The following is a 17,309-nucleotide window of genomic DNA, read 5'->3' as shown; positions in this document are numbered from 1 at the left end:
ATGGGCAGGGGGGAAGGTCAGCGTTCATCATTACCAGGGTGCTCGGCCGACAAGTGCGGCGCAGTCAATTAACTCCGCATCTGTGTGCTTTACGAGGAGCTGGTCACGGGCAGCCCTGCCGAACACTAACTCTTCGGGGGGACAGTTATGGCACACTTGTGTGTGTGTGTGTGTGTGTGTGTGTGTGTGTGTGTGCCGCGCAGCACCGGCTTGCTGAGCGCGATGGCACCGAGCCCTGATTAAATGAGCTGCGGTAATTGGCAGATTTATCTCCTCCTTGGCAAAGCACTTTCTCACCCATCCAGGTGCCCTTGAGTACTGACTTTGAGAAGAACATGGCGCGGAGGCGTAGTTAAAGCGCACTAGCTGAGCTGGCCCCTCGGCAGACGAGGTGGGACTGGAGAGAGAGCGCTCATAAACTCTAAATGGCGGCATCGGGGGGGGGGGAAAAAGACGCATAAAACATGCAAAGTGCTTTTGTGGCAGGTCTGTTTAGACATATCAATCATTTGATGATGGGTAACAGTGGAAATCCTAAAACTTAATGTCCCATGTCTGTTGTTTCAAAAAACGGCCCATGTGTTGTTTTCTTTTTTATGATTGGGTGTTTATTACAGTATAAGTGGTGACTTCTACAGCAATATCGCTTTTAGTTCACTGTTATGTGATCTTTGAGTTCTGTGTCCTTTCCTGTCCGGTAATGGGGAAAAGGGTATTTTAATCAGTCACAATATCTCAGGATCACAATATCTCATTTCTCCTACATGATCATCCAGATCCGACTCAGAATGCAGATGCTGGAATTTGGTTTCACTTTGGCTGATATTGTGTGAAGGGGGAGAAGGTCTGCAGTCATCTGACTGCTGTTGTTGGATGAAGAGGTATTAAAAAAAGACCTTGTCTAGAACTAGTCAGCTAACTAGCCAATAGCAACAGCTTTGCAAACACCACCACCAATCCCCAACACTTACACTCCTCTACGCCTAAATATCCCTGGTAGCCATTCCTCTTCACCTGACCATGTGATTATTTAAAAAGTAGCTACTTTGATATTGGCACTTTAAGTACTGGGGTTAACATATGTTAAGGAACTGCTGACCATTGTCATGGCCAGAGTGGTGACCGTGCCTGCTTTTGTGTGTTAGATGGTTAAAGCCATCCAGGTGCTGCGCATCCACCTGCTGGAGCTGGAGAAGGTGAATGAGCTGTGCAAGGACTTCTGCAACCGCTACATCACCTGCCTAAAGACCAAGATGCACAGCGACAACCTGCTGAGGAACGACCTGGGCGGCCCTTACTCCCCAACACACACCAGTCTGCAGCAGGTAACACACCTTTTGTCACTAACACCTACCGCTTGCATCCAGCACTTCAGTCAAATCAGTCACATCCTACTGAATCCTATGTGACTATATTCCTCTGTAACATGCATGTGAGGCTGCAATTCACTGGTTGTGTTACAGAGTAATGGTGTGCTCTTACACATCAACAAACAGTGTGTTACATTATAAGAATTACAGTGGCAGTGTATCAGCGGTGGTAAGGGCTGATAGAAAAACCTCTTTGGTTAGTGTAAGTTACCTCTCTCCCCCTCTCTCTTTCCCTCTCTCTCTCTCTCTCTCTGTCTCGGGTGTCCTTCCTTGATCCCCTTCAGGAGTTGCTGCAGACCTCGTCCCCGTCCCTGACGTCCGTCTCCAGCTCGGTCAACTCCTCAGGCATCGTCGTGCCAGCTGGCTCTCTTCAGCAGGGCAACGTCACCATGACCACCATCAACTCCTCCGTAGTGTCAGGTGGGCAATGTCATTTTCTGTCAATCAAAGCTGATTGGATGTTATGGAAAAAAAGTCTTCTTAAAGTTTAAAATGCTTGAAGGGGGAGCTTTGATGCAAATGGATACATCTATAGCCTACCACACTTGGGTCCGGGTGCCCAAGGGGACCTGGGTTCAAATCCAACTCGTGGTCATTTCCCGATCCTTGCCCATATCTCCCACTTACTTCCTATATATATATATATATATATATATATATATATATATATATATATATATATATATATATATATATATATATATATATATATTATATACACAATTTCATATTATATATATAATACAATATATATAATACAATTTCATATTATCTTAATATATAGTAACAAATTAATTGTATGTAGGTGTATCAGATGTGTAGGTGTATCAGAGTTCCAGTATGCTATTTTTATCAACACCCCTCTTCCCTTTAATAGTGGAGTCTGGCTCATGCAAGATTGGTTGTAGTCCCTAAGCAGCTTTCAAATGATCCAAATAAGCCAAAATGTGGTTATTCGGAAATACAGCTCTGGAAAAAATGAAGAGACCACTGCACATTTTTCTGATGTCATCCTACAGTTGCCGAGTGACATTTGAATGAGTTGACGCTCAAAATTAAGAGACCACTGCAAATTTGAATATGACCGTCAACTCATTCGAATGTCACTCAGCAACTGTAGGATGACATCAGAAAAATGTGCAGTGGTCTCTTCATTTTTTTTCAGGGCTGTAATTTCTCCATGCTGGTTAGCCTCCTTTGTTCATGGAGATGATGGCATTAGCCAATCAGATGGTTGCCGGGGCAGCACAACATCACAGCCCTCTGATTATCCGTGTCTGCAAATTGCTCCCTCAGGTGGGACCCTGTATCAGCCTGTTGCCATGGTGACATCGCAGGGACAGGTGTTAACCCAGGCGTTGCCCCAGGGAACCATCCAGATTCAGAACGCCCAGGTGAGGAGGCCAAATGCTCCCTGTGCCACGATCGCTCTCTCTCCCCACAGATCTGTTTAGCAGGGAGCCACTGGGGGCACAGTCACATGTACTCTCTCTCTCTCTCTCTCTCTCTCTCTCTCTTTCTCTCTTTCTCTCTTTCTCTCTTTCTCTCTTGCACACACACATACAGAAATGGCTTCAAGCATTCAATGTGACATTTACAAGAGAACCTGCAGTTCCATTATCTCACCTTACACACATTCGGGTCATCACAGCTGGGCGCCCTTGTTCCGCCTCGTCCATAGGCAGGTGTGGTGTGGCTCCACTCAGGGGAGAGCTAGGTTGGCATGTAGAGCTGTACAGAGAGTGCGCTATGGAGGTTATGACAAACAGCCGAGGCCCAGGTGGAGGCTCTGAGCCACAGCCCCATCCCCAGCCTCGTTCCTACCCAGTCTCATCCCAATCACCATCCTCATCTCCAGCACCATCCCCAACCCCAGTCCCAACTCCAACCCCATCACCATCACCAGCCCCAACCCCATAACCCCATCCCCAGCCCCAACCCCATAACCCCATCCCTTGCACCATCCCCAACCCCATAACCCCATCCCCAGCACCAACACCCCCATCCCCATCCCCAGCACCCTTCCCATCCACAACCCCATCCCCAACCCCATAACCCCATCCCCAACCCCATAACCCCAACCCCAACCCAGCTCCAGCTCCAGCCCCATCCCCATCCCCATCTCCAGCTCCAGCTCCAGCTCCAGCCCCATCCCCATCCCCATCCCAGCACCAACCCCCCCCCCCCCCCCCATCCCCATCCCTAGCTCCAGCTCCAGCTCCATCTCCAGTCCCAGTTCCAGCCCTATGGTGCTGGTCGACACGTGAGCTGGGAATAGTAGGCAGCCCTGCAGCCACGTACCCGACAAGCTCCTGGTAATGATACCCCAGCTTGGTGCCGCCAATTAATTCATCCCCGCTTCCACACACGCACACATGCATGCACATGCGCGCGCGCACACACACACACACACACACACACACACACACACACACACACACACACACACACACAGCTGCAGCACCAGAGGCGTATGTGTGTGTGTGTCTTTCTCTGTGTGTGTGTGTGTGTGTGTGTGTGTGTGTGTGTGTGTGGTGGTGGTGGTGGGTTGGGTACAGGAAGGGGGAGCGGATGGAGGGGGGCAGTGGCTGGAGGATGTATTCACGTGACAAGCCAGCAGCTGGCAGTGGTTTTCTGTTTGATGCTTATTTAAAAATAAAAACATCAATAGGCTGCTTTGGCTTTCTGTGACTTTATTAAACAGGGTATGAAATTATTTGTTCTAGTTATAAATGGAAATTATTTGTGTGTGTGTTTTTGTTTTTTTGTTTTTTTGTGTGTAAAGCATTTATTTTAAACAAAGAATATTACAATAAGCCTACGGTGAATTGCACTGAAAAGACAACTCACAACATAATGTTTTGAGTTGATATTTTGATATTTTGATATGATATTTTTCTTTCCCCCTGTTTAATTAAACGTGTATATAGTATGAATAACCCAGACACATATAGTCGACATTCCATTTCAACTTAACTAATATTATTAACAAGAATTTAATGTGCATTCACACATATCCATATATATTATTAACTATAATAGGTATCATTACACAAATTGTGTTGCCATGGTGACAAAAGCCATTTGGAGCCCTGTCAAAGAAACAGCAACTGATAACTCTTTTGTTTCCGTAGCAACAATAATCCCTCCCTCTGCTGTCTCCAAGGTAAATCTGGACCTGTCCTCCCTCTTGGACGGCGATGACAAGAAATCGAAAAACAAGAGGGGGGTCTTACCCAAGCATGCCACCAACATCATGCGCTCTTGGCTGTTCCAGCACCTCATGGTTGGTCCTTGCCTTCTTTGTTTTCCTCAGCCTCTGATATGCCTCTGTACTGTAGGAAGAGAGGAATCGCTTAATTAAACAGAAAGAACCTAAATAGGAAGATAGATTTCCTTTATATTGCCAAGGAAACCTCAATGAGAAGCATATTTCTTTTTCTCAGCGCTGTGTGCAAATAAGCAAATTATAATATAGCTTAATAAAACTACAAATGAAAAGGCATCATAAATTTAATGAAATTATGTTAGAGAAATTTAAATAATAAATCAGGAAATTAATAGTATCACCTTGTAACCCAACAACAATATAGTTAATTTAGGTTTTTTCATTATTGGGTTTGCAATGGAGGTTTCATTCATTCATGCACTTGCAGAATTCCCCATGAAATAGAGTAATCTCAATACTCCCCCTACTGTCCTGATCCTTCCTATGTTGTTGTGTACTAGCTACAGATAGATAAACACCGACCCTCATAGGACTGTGGCCTTTTCAAATAGTCACACTTTCTATAAGAAATGAACATAGCATAGAATTAACACAAAAACTGAGTGCTGTGTTTGTTTGTTTTTGTCCCTAGCACCCATACCCAACCGAGGACGAGAAAAGACAGATTGCGGCCCAAACAAATCTCACCTTATTACAAGTTAACAACTGGTGAGACTGAGTTAGTCATTCATTATTTGTGTTTTTATCACTTGTGACGACTCGATTTGTGTCTCTAACAACAAAACAGTTTACAGTAACTCTTACACATCATTCTATACTGTCTATAGGTGACAAATATCAACTATGTTGTCATTCGCAAACATGTTAGTAAAATGTTGATAACTGATAAATGTTGACAATGTCATAACTAAGATTATGACCTTAAAAATATATGGTTTTGTAAAAGTTTGAATTATCGGTGTAAGCTAAATATCTTTTCATACCCTCTTCCTGAGTCTTCAGACTGAGAGGTTTAAACAGCAGTTTGGCTCCATCTACTGGTTGTAATAGCACCTACATGACAGCTTTGATTAAATAAGCTCCCAAGCCAAAGGGAATCACTTTTGACTTCACTGATGTTAGACTCTGTCTCCTACCCTGTGAAAGGTTCATAAATGCTCGCCGGCGCATTCTGCAGCCCATGCTGGACGCCAGCAACCCGGACCCTGCGCCCAAGACCAAGAAGATGAAGTCCCAGCACCGTCCGACACAGCGCTTCTGGCCCGACTCCATCGTGGCGGGGGTTCTGCAGACGCACGGACCGCTCGGAGCCAACCGCTCAGACAGTAAGTCATATACACAAAGTGTAAGTCACTTTGGTCAAGAAGTGTCTTTGGTCAAGAAGTGTCTGCTAAATGTAATGTAATGTAATACTCTATAATTCTGTTCTGCCCCAATCCTGATCAACTCTGAGACTCTGAACATTTTAAGCCTTACTTACATTCATCCATTTTGTAGATTATTTACAGTACGGCCAGGGATGCAGGGAAGTAAACGCAGTTTATCCACCTCTGAAATGTCAGAAATAGAGTTTATCCACCTCTTATTTAAGAGTTTATTCACCTCTCAAGAGTTTATTCACCAATTGCAACTTTTAACATTAAAAAACCACACTGTATTATCCACATTCCCAATATGCACACTCATCAAAACTCTAGGAACCATTAATACCAAACATTGTACAATAACCTCCGCCATCATAAAAACATGAATGCCTTTTTTAAAATCCGATACTGCATGGCGCAGTCCACCTCACCGAGATCACAGAATTCATAGTTTACTATGACGGCTGTGTTTTGTCAATATAGTTGCAGTCTTGTTTATTGAATTTATGACTGTTTTGCAATTTGTACCTTCATTTTTAAGACTTTCAATCAGTGTGAATTATGTTCAGCATCAAATGGTGTACTTCTTTTATTGCCGACAATTCACTTGCCACTGTTTTGTTATGGCTTCCTCTTTATGGCTGTGATGGCTAAATGCCATCACCATCATCTACCCAATCTAAGAAGTCCATTTAACTGAGCCATTCTTCGTAAAAAAAATATGAAATGACTATTGTTATTATGAAATGACTACTGTTATCAATGTTATTATTGTTATTATCAAGAAATATTGGTTGGGCTATTATGGTGTAATTGGTTGCTTTATTATAATTGAAGCTCTCACAATGTTAGTGTATTGTTTACTGTTATTGCTAATTGTCATACTGATGTTGTACAGGTATGCTGCTTTAGATAGAAGCGTCTGCTGAATGACCATAACTATAAACATACGTAACCATAAACGTGTCTGTCCTCTGTCCAGACTCCATGGTGATGGACGGTCTGCAGCCTCTCTCCTCGGACTCAGCCACTCTGGCCATGCAGCAGGCCATGCTGGCGGGGACGGACGAGTCAATGGACGGGACTGAGGAGGAGGATGAGGAGGACGAGGACGAGGAAGGCATGGAGGACGAAGAGGAGGAGGAGGAAGAGGAGGAAGAAGAGGAGAGAGACGAGGGAAGGCACATGGGCGGCGCGGGGAGAAGAGATCAAGGCCTTGACCAGTCAGACGGCCTGAAGTAAGGACAGGCGGGACAGGAAGAGGAAATGACATGGCAGTCCTCACTCACACACACACACACACACACACACACACATCGCCACACACACACACACACACACACACACACACTCTCTCTCTCTCTCTCTCACAAACACACGCAAAAAGACAAACTCTTCCCCGTGGCAGGCCTTCATCATGACGAGACCAGTGTATTTCCACACAGGCCGTTTATGTGTGAGTTTAGAAATTCCCGGCTGGAATTGAAAAAGCAGCCATACATGGAGATGGAGCTTAAGCCTTGTGGGTTATGAACCTGAAACTCACAGCAACAGGGCTGGAGAAGTCAAGTGGAGAGTACCAGACACTACTTTGTGAGAAAACCGAATTGTATTTACACATGAAAAACACACAGACACAACATACCATACCAGCCAGCGCTCTCTGAAGTCATGCTTGCATCAGTCTGGCCTTACGTTGTATAAATGTATCCTTGTTTTCTCAGGTCAACATTCATAGCACGACTCATCTCTTAAATGTTCCAAATGCAAGGAAAAAAAGAAAACTCAGAAGCAAAATGTGTTTGGTTGTTTTGTTTGTTTGTTTGTTTTTTTTAAGGCATGGTTATATCAAAGAAAACACTTACTCTGGCAAAACTGCAAAACAGCACAAACTCTGTATGTTTGATATTTGCTCTGTGGTATTGAAGAAAGCTTGTCTATTCGTTACCTTTTCATTTCAAAGGGGACAAACACTGGCAGCTTCTTCTTCATACTTACACAAAACGCGTGCGCGCACACACACACACACAAACACACACACACACGCACACTCACACACACATACACACACACACACACGCACACACATACATGCACATACACACATGCACAAACACATATGTCTGTCAACAGGTGATTCAGATGTGAGAATGTTCAAGAAGAGACATGCTGAAGGTATACTTGGGTGAAAAAGAAACTCTCTTCCTCTTTGTATATCCCTCTCACTCGTTTCCTTTCTCTCTTACACACACTTACACCCAGAAAAAAAACCTTTTCATCTAAAGCCACAAAATGGAACTGTGGAGGCATAAGGACTTTTTGAAGGACTATTTGAAGGAAGGCCACTGCCAAGAAGAAAGGACTCTGTCTGTGTGAAATGAATGACATAAAATAAATAAAATAAAATAAAAAAGACAAACATCAAAACAAACAAACAAAAAAAAAAAACTGTGAAGTACGGTGGAACTTTTGTGATAACGGGCAATCTACAGAACACTTTTTTCTGAGGTCATATATGGAGACATGAAATGTCTTTGAATGTTCATTGAAACCGGTCTTTGTGAAGTATGTTTTCTCATTATTTACTTGATTGTTTTTCTAAATGGTTCTTCCAGAGCAAGTGATGGAAAGGGGGAATTTATATTTTGTTTGTACACATTGTTGTCATATTCTCTTATGTTTAAATAGACCATTTTTGATAATTAAAATGAGACTTGAATTCAAAAGACTGAGTATCATCAATCAATTGCTTTCACTGACCTAAATCCTTAAATTAGCTTTAGACACCATTTTCTTTTTCCTAAGTGTACATTTTAATGGCCACAATACTCATGTCATTCTTTTTCCAACACCCTGTTTGTATTTATGTTTGTGTCCATGTATTTCCTCATAAGGGATCTTTACCCATCAGGCTTGCTTGATGTTGCTTTCCCACGATTGTAGTGCCTCCACTGTGGTGTCTGCACTGAACTGTCTTTGGGCAAGTGTTGAGAACTGGGTGGAGTCTGGTACACAACTAAGACCTCTGGATCACTCTAACCTTTAGCAAATTCATCACATGTTGGGGTCAGCATTTAACCAACAGGTAAATACAAGTGACCACATCGGCCTTTAACCAATAACCACACTATTCTCTATTCCCACACTATTCCCAGTGTTACAGATTCTCAAAGAACACTGCTTCTATTTTTGATGTCATCACCTCAAACTAACTCACTGGCTCAGTAGAAATCCCTGAGCTCCAGAACTCCCCTCAGCGGAGACTGTCCAGACTCTTAGCTTTGCCTGAGTGTTGTTTGGCAGCCTCTGGGGTAATAACACCCTGTGTGTGCTGTGCTCCTAGGAGGGAGGTCTGGGGAGAGGCAGGGTCGGCTGGCACAGCTGTGATTACAGAGTGGCCATCACAGGTGGTCTTTACAGTAGCTGACAACAAAAACTGGAAGGTTTTGTCTGGTCTTTGCAATGTCGCACTCACATCAAGTCCAAGTTACTTTTCTTCTCACTGTAACTCAAAGCTGCTCACCAGTGACAGGTCACCTGTTAGTTTAGACTTAGTTTTCAGTAAAAGGTAGTTATTGCTCCTACAATAACATGTGCTAAATTGTTTAGGCAACAGATGCTACAGTATAGTCCTAGAATAACAGGTACTAGATAGTTTTGATCGAGGTGTTTTGATAACAGATACCAATGCATATGGACCATATGTTTTGAAGGCCACAGTCCTCAAAAAGAATCCAATTTGAGGACTGTATCCACTGTGCTTGCTGTCAGATGGGGTCAGGTTTGGTGGACTCTCAAAGACCAGTTAGACAGACAGGAAGGCTCCGATGTTTGCAGTACTGCTATCAGACATATCTCTTCCATTCATTTGTCCATTTAGAATAGAATAGAATAGAATAGAATATAATAGAATAGAATAGACCTTTATTGTCATTGTCACAGGTTTAAAGTGCTTTCCTGTCAGTGCATCATTCATGAGTCTATAAAAATATAATTAAAAAAAAATCAGATGAAATTTCAGCTCTGGCACCAAAATAAAGTCATATGGTGGCCCATGGTTACAACCTGATATCGTGATCCAAGCCCTGTATTATATTATTCTCTTAGTGTTTTTCTGTTGATGGGTGATTTCCTTGTTTTTGGGATTCATTTGTAACTTGCTTTAGCTAAAAGCGTCGCCAAAATAATAAAATGTAAATGGGAATGCAAATCACTCTAAAAAAGAATTCCAGTTAAGGGCAGTATCTACTGCCAAAGCTGAAAAGCATGGTGCATTATGAAACCAGGTCTACTGGGCCATGACCGGCCTCTAGTTAGACCATCAGAGACCGACCTTACGGGTTAGAAAGGAGGCTTGTTAAGACAGCACTCACTCCGGTATTCTCAAGGCTTTAGACTTGGGCCATCCATTTTCCATTCAGATGAACATTCACCACTGAAACTCAAATAAAATAATGCAGTATTTCTTGGCTGCCAAATTGTGTACTACAAACCAACCACAGATCTTTCAACTTTTTGAAGGGCTATTTGCTTGAGCTCTACCTCATTTGTAAGTCGTTTTGGATAAAAGCATCTGTCAAAGGACTACATTTGAATGTGATTGTAAATAACATCTCTTTGAAAGGATGTGCGTTGAGGATAGTATCCCTCATAAAAGCACACTGCCTGTTGGGAGCAGTTCTAGTGGACCATGACAGACCACCAGTTAGCCCACCATGAACCCCACTGTGCCAGGATCGAGGCTTGTAAGACAGCACTCTTAGTGATGCTCTCAGGGCTTCATCAGTACTGGCTGAAACGACTGCAGGGAACAGAACAGAAAGAGAAAGAAAAAGAAAAGAAACTTGTGTGTGTTTCTCGAACTAGATCTGGCCTAGGCCAGGGTCAGTGTGTATAAATACACCAGGAAATGACAGAGTGGAGAAAAGCCACAAGTGATTGAAGTGGATGGCAGTCATGGGGTGGAACACACACACACACACACACACACACACACACACACACACACACACACACACTGAAGGTCCTCCACCCAGACACCCCACCACACACACCACCACCTCTCTGTCTCTCTCTCTCTGCTGCAGGTCCCCAAGTGGAGCCATCTGGGCTCCAGCAAGCAGAGAAGGTCCTTCTAATTACCCTTTGGTCCGGCCCTGTGCAGCCCGTCTTTAGGGCCGCCCACCCCTGCTCCCCTGTCCTCCCCGAGGTATTTAAAGCCCCTGCCAGCTTCCTGCCCTTCTTGTTTCCTCACCGCGGCTTTGCTGGATTGATTTGGGCCGTGCTGTTTGTGTTTAATGCTGCAGGAGCACTAAAGGTATGGTGGAAGTTTTAGTGGATATTTTTTATGATTATTCTCTTGATGCATTTGGATTCATACGCCTTGATAACAGGTGTCAAGGATTGGGTTAGAAACACAATTTTGGATATCAGCAGCGGAATTATTCGTATAACAAGGCATGATGAGAGAAAAAAGCTATTTTATCTCAATTAAAATAAGTGCTGTTTTTTTGGAACACTATAATGTACTTTTGTAGAAATTACTATGCCTTACAGCTTAGTACTAAACACAAACATTATCAAATTACGATAGCAATAATTATGGAGTCTATGCATCATGTAAAATGTATTTATTTGTAAAAAAAATGGCTCTGCTTGGGGAAATAGAAATATAGGTCACAACAGTGTAGCCTGATTCATGCATATCATTTGGCTTGCTTGGTGTCGCCACATAGTCCTAGTTGGTGGTGACGTTTCTCCTGGGCTTGTGATGCCACTCACTTTTTTATACAGGCACAGCCATAGCTATTAGCAATACATTAGACACAACATATTATACACATTCACTTAACTTCATAAACACGATGGGAAGCATACTTATTTGCAAAAACTAAGCTCTGCTTGTGCAAATAAACTATGCATTCAGTTTGGTTTTGCTTTCTACACTAATGTGTGTGTCCTGATCACACACACACACACACACACACACACAGCTATGCTTTTTAAGAAATTACCTATGTCTTGCAAAGCCCTAATGTGTGTGTATGTGTATGTGTGTCCTCTGCTCTCTGCCGGTGGTGCATAGAAGCCCAGCCATCCATCACCATGTCCATCGCCAACACGGCCGCCCAGGCCATGCTGTCCGACGCCCTGGTGCGGGAGACGGGCGGTGACATCCGCCTGCGGCACCTGGACCTGGAGCTGCCGCTCGACCGATTCATCAAGTTTGTGTCCGTGGGGCTGCCGCTGCTGCTGGTGTCCATGGCCTTCGCCAGGGAGATCTCCATCGGTCAGTGCTCCACTCTCACCAACGCCTGCACAGTAGCCTACTCGGCCAGTATACGTGTCACAGGAGGAGTTTGGTCCTGTAGCAGATTCTCTAGGGCTATTCTGGACCCTTGAGCTATTCCTAGAACATGGGTTAGTCATGAGTCTGGTAAAGTTGAACTGCTGTAAGTGGTAAACTTCCAAATAGAATAGTCTCATGGCATCATTCTCCCTAATTCTTTTAAGACACTAACTTGCCATCATTTCTAGGTAACCCCCCCAACCCCACCCCAGTGCTATTCTTGTCAGTGTTATTCTTCTCCTCTCCTCCCGGACAGTGTAGCAGTATTGCTGGTAATTCCAAAGATCCCACTGGGGCTAGATAAGGACATCCCTGCCTGGTCTCCAGGCACATCGGATGCACACCAGTGAGGTTACTGACTCTGGGCCAGTTCTGGCCCGGAACAGGCACAGCTTAAGCATAAGCATTATTCCTCTCCAGCTCTCGTTAGGTATTGTCTCATGGTCATAATAGTTAGAAACTTTATGGGGCACAAATTGCATGTTTGGGGGCACCTGGGAGGTGGAGGGTTAGGGCTGAATCTGGTCCAGCTCTGGCACTGATGTGGCCTGGATGCGGCCCAGATCCAGGCTCTATCTCACATCTGTGGTGATCAAACTCACAGCGCAAAAAAAAAAAGAAAAGCGCAAGATTACAGAGATGGATGTCGTTGCCATTGCACAGGGAGGGAGTTAGCAGCAATCATATCCCTCTGAGCTGGCTTGCAATCAGCGCCTGCAGATGCTAATAAGCAGCGTGATGATTAAAAACGATGCAGCACGATGACGGAGGTCTCTAATTACCCACCCCCCACTCTCTCTCTCTCTCATCCTCCTCTCTCTCTCTCTCTTCCTCACCACTGCTTACCAACTGAATAAGAGGATGAGATAATTAAGGCGTGCAGAGGAGGAAGAGTCCAAACCAGCTTGGCTTGTCATCTGTCTGCTGCGTCTCTCTCTCTCTCCCACCATCTCTTGATCATCTTCAGCATCCATCCTGCTTTCGACTCATCAGTGTAATGACAAGCGTTTACCTCGGCTTAATCGACTGGACACAATGATAAATGTTCACAGCAGGTTTTTTCCCCTTGTCTTCAATCTGCATCTCAAACTCAATCAAAAGTAACACAATTTCTGTTCTGCAGTCAGGCTTTCTATATACTTTAAGAAAAATGGACATTTCATGCTTTCCCTGCTTTAACTAGTACCAAAGTGTACACTGCAGTCATCTATAATAGCAGCAAGGAGGGAGAATATTCTAGTTTTGGTCAGAAAATTGGAGGTTGAGTGTAATTTCTGGATAGGCATACTGCAGCTTGTATAAATAGCATGTACCCTGTATCCACAGGCCTTCCCTTGGGTAGGGAACAGGACTGTCATGCTGTAGGCTACACCATGGAACAGGGTGGGACCACTTTCCCTGTGGTTTTAACATCTGTAAGAATAGACCGAAGCTGCATCCCCAAATACAGACCTGACCTAGCAAGATAGCACCTCCACCCTGTTCTTAAGACTGTTAATTTATGCTTATGCCATGTTTCGATGGGATCCTCATGTCTATAATAACTTAACTCAGTGTGCTCATTATTTGTGGAAATGTTTTTTCTTTTAATTACAGGTCCTCAGATAAGCTGTTTCCCGCCCAACAACTTCACAGCCAAACAGGCGGCATACGTGGACACCTACTGCTGGGACTCCCTCATGCATCACGAGTTTGACGCGGACGGAAACTTCGAGGAGCGCTCTCTGTGGGTGCATAAAGTAAGAGCTGGTCAGACCAGGCAACAGTAGTTACTTCCAACGGCATGTAACGCATACAAACATGGCAGTGGCTATAATAAACTGAGCTCCAGATGTTTCTGTGTTTGTGTGTGTGTGTGTGTGTGTGCGTGGTGAAAGTTATGTGTATGTTGTATGTTGTGTTTAGTTAAGTGCAAGCTGTAAACACTGTGATTACAATGTTTCTCTGAAACCCGGATTCCCACCGAGGGTTTTGTCTGAAATTGCCTACACTGTTCCTCTTTTCTGTCCAGGTCTGTGAAAACCCCTGCCAGTAACTAATGCCATGTTTCTCTGTGTCTGTGTGTCTGTCTGCGTATGTGTCTGTGTGTATGCGTCTGTGCCTCCAAGATGTTCCCCTACTCCCTGCTCATTATGGCCATGATGATGTACCTCCCGGCTCTCATCTGGCGCTTCCTGGCCATGCCGAGCCTCGGCTCCGACCTGCTCTTTATCATCGACGAGCTGGACAAGTCGTACAACCGCTCCATCCACATCGCCCAGAGCATCGTGGACCTGCGTGAGAAAGCCAGCGATCCTCTGGAGTTCAAGTCTGAGCTCGAGAGGTCAGGACAAGACAGTATAGATCTCTCCCACGCATTACTCAAAATATGTAAAGAGTCAATATAGCACAGGTTTTATATTTATGTAGTTCTAGTAATTGAGCAACTAAAAGACCCTCGGGCACCCTGAGACATTGTTTATAATGTTTATAGTATAAAACTGAATTGCCCTCTTCACTGCCCTGTACAATCTGAACTATTAAAACAGTCGTTGGAGCTTTTGTACCCTTAATTACAGGGTGACTTCATGTTGATACTGTTACATATGACTAACCACATTATACTGTATAACCTGCGTGTACCTACTGACAATTCACCAACAAACATGTGTGCCACAGCACGTCAGGTTAATCTGCTGAACCTGTTGAATTCCACAGGGCCAAGCAGAAACGCTACTTCGAGTACCCGCTGCTGGAGCGCTACATGCAGTGCAAGCACAGCTCCTACTTCCTGGTCAGCATGCTGTTCCTGCGCGGCTTCCTGCTGCTGACCTTCATGTCGGCCGCCTGCCTCTACCTGGTCTACTTCCACCTGTCGGCCTTCCTGCAGGATGAGTTCAGCTGCTTCGTGCGCACAGGGCTGCTGCGTGACCAGCCCTGGGTGCCCGAGCTGGTCCAGTGCAAGATCACGGGCCTGCTAGTCTTCCAGGTGATCAGCGTGACCAATGGCGCCATCTACCTGCTGCTGGCGCCCATCGTCCTTTTCAGCCTCTTCCGGCTGTTCTGCTGGGACACAGGCTTCCTGTCGCTGTACGAGGTGCTGCCCGCGCTGAGTCTGATCACGGGACGCAAGCTGGGCTGCCCACTCAACGACCTCAACGTGCTTCTGCTGTTCCTGCGCGCCAACGTGGCGCACCTGCGTTCGTACGGCCGCCTGCGGGCCATCTGCTCGTTGGCGCCCCCGCAGGTGAGGCCGTCCGGCGGCAGGCCCATGCTGACGGAGGAGGAGGTGGAGCAACTGACCGAGGCCGCCGAGGAGCTGGAGGAGGCCGACCGCGAGGCCAGGGAGGAGGGCAAGCACAACCTAGTGGACATCATGACCATCTTGGGCCGTGCACGGGGTAATGTCATCAATAACCCAGAGCATTGCCCTGTGGTGGAGGAAAACATGACTCTGGGTAGTGTAACACTCATCTACACACTTAAGCGCATTCTTTTAGTGGCCATTTTGGTGTACATTGTCAAGGATGTGCAGAAAATTATTAAATAAATGTTATTTACACCACGGAGGTAAGATTTTTTCTCAATTGCAAAGTGGTTTAGCATGTGAGACCAAGTCTCAGAGCTACTCCAGTCAAATTAAACCATTGAGAGTGAGGGCTTTCTCATAACCAAATGAGTAATTCAGTTTACTAAACTTGTGGGACCTTTAAAAACTTTGCTCAATTCACAAAGCCACACATTTGGTTATGTTAAACAATATGAGACAGTTACATGGAAATGTAGCATTCATAATTCAGGTCTACGGGTATGGTTATGTGAAATTATGCAAAACCCAAAAGAACATTATGGGTTGTGGATAATTTAATTCTAACAGAGGCTTCACCCCCCCACCACCAAAAAAAAAAAAAAAGACCAGTGAATAATTCAGTGCGGTAGACTTGCCCCTCCCTAACTCCCCCCTCTCTCTCTTTCACAGACTCACATCATAACCACCAGGGCTACCATGAGTTGAAGGAGACTAGATATGCCTAGAGCGTCGGCCAATGGACTGAGCCAACTGTGCGAGACTTCAGAGGCCCGCAGTGGCTGGCTCGGCGGAGTCTCAGAGAATAGATTACCCAGAGAGCGGGCTGACTCTGGGACGGACCCAGACCAGACTTGGGCCAGATCTGGGGGGGGGGGGGGGGGGGGTTAGGAGGGTGGCAGGTCTGTGCCAGGGTCCGCTCGCTGATATCTGGGTTATGAACCAAATCACCTCATCCGGAGGACAGACAGGGGAATGTTTCTGGAAATTGAAAATGTCTTCCCATAAGCCTCCATTAGAATTAAATGTCTGGGTAATGTTGAGCTATATCTTGAGACATACACCTGTACACTATATCATGACCAGTCTGGATTTTTTCTTTCTTTTTTTCTTAATTATTGTGTCGATCTTTAATGTTTTCGTTGTTTACTTTTATCAGAAAGTACAATATTCTTCATCATAAATTCTATAGACTGTGCAACTATGACTTGATTTTATTTATATTTTTCTGTTAAAGACAAGTTAAAATGACAAAACCCATATTGCCTTCTGCAGTGGCACCTCTATAATGCTACTATGCAGTGTGAGTAGCTGATGGGTAGTGAGACCATGAGGATCATATAAAGGGCATTCTTCTCAAATCTTGAGGTCAGTGACCTATAAAAGTTATTCATTCACACAAAAGTATAGCTGGAGTATATGTGTTTCGGTCACACATGTCTAAAATAAATGTAAATACTAGGATACTCTATTTGTATTTACATACTCTGGTTGACCTAACTACTCTTTGTTGATGATGTAAGTTACTCACAACTCAGTTGTTCCTCCTTGGAAACAGCATTTGTTTTTGTCCCCTTTCAAACTTGGCATTGTATACTGCTGTATATGCACACTACTCTATCCAGTGATCAGTCGAATAAATAAAGAAATGCCTTTATTATCTCCTTTCTCTGGGTCATTTACTCTTGACTGGTCAGAAAGCCCTGTCCAG

General features: G+C 44.6%; 1 protein-coding gene across 1 annotated transcript in view; it reads left to right on the top strand.

Moving 5' to 3' along the window:
• The window catches only part of LOC121709755 (homeobox protein PKNOX2-like), a 61,530-nt gene extending 45,080 nt beyond the window's left edge, over nt 1–16,450 (top strand). The window contains exons 5-17 of the mRNA XM_042093359.1: nt 1,146–1,325; nt 1,655–1,790; nt 2,667–2,764; nt 4,537–4,656; nt 5,231–5,307; nt 5,746–5,924; nt 6,946–7,201; nt 11,270–11,280; nt 12,049–12,252; nt 13,909–14,051; nt 14,421–14,635; nt 15,010–15,749; nt 16,271–16,450. Coding sequence (XP_041949293.1) covers nt 1,146–1,325; nt 1,655–1,790; nt 2,667–2,764; nt 4,537–4,656; nt 5,231–5,307; nt 5,746–5,924; nt 6,946–7,201; nt 11,270–11,280; nt 12,049–12,252; nt 13,909–14,051; nt 14,421–14,635; nt 15,010–15,749; nt 16,271–16,326 — 2,415 coding nt within the window. The 3' untranslated portion in view covers nt 16,327–16,450. The remainder of the gene's footprint in view (nt 1–1,145; nt 1,326–1,654; nt 1,791–2,666; nt 2,765–4,536; nt 4,657–5,230; nt 5,308–5,745; nt 5,925–6,945; nt 7,202–11,269; nt 11,281–12,048; nt 12,253–13,908; nt 14,052–14,420; nt 14,636–15,009; nt 15,750–16,270) is intronic.
• Nucleotides 16,451–17,309: the final 859 nt, after the last annotated feature.

This window comes from Alosa sapidissima, chromosome 5 (assembly GCF_018492685.1).
Source record: "Alosa sapidissima isolate fAloSap1 chromosome 5, fAloSap1.pri, whole genome shotgun sequence".
NCBI classification, from domain to species: Eukaryota; Metazoa; Chordata; class Actinopteri; order Clupeiformes; family Clupeidae; genus Alosa; species Alosa sapidissima.
The sequence above is the reverse complement of the archived record's forward strand: the minus strand, read 5'-3'. Positions and strand labels throughout refer to the sequence as shown.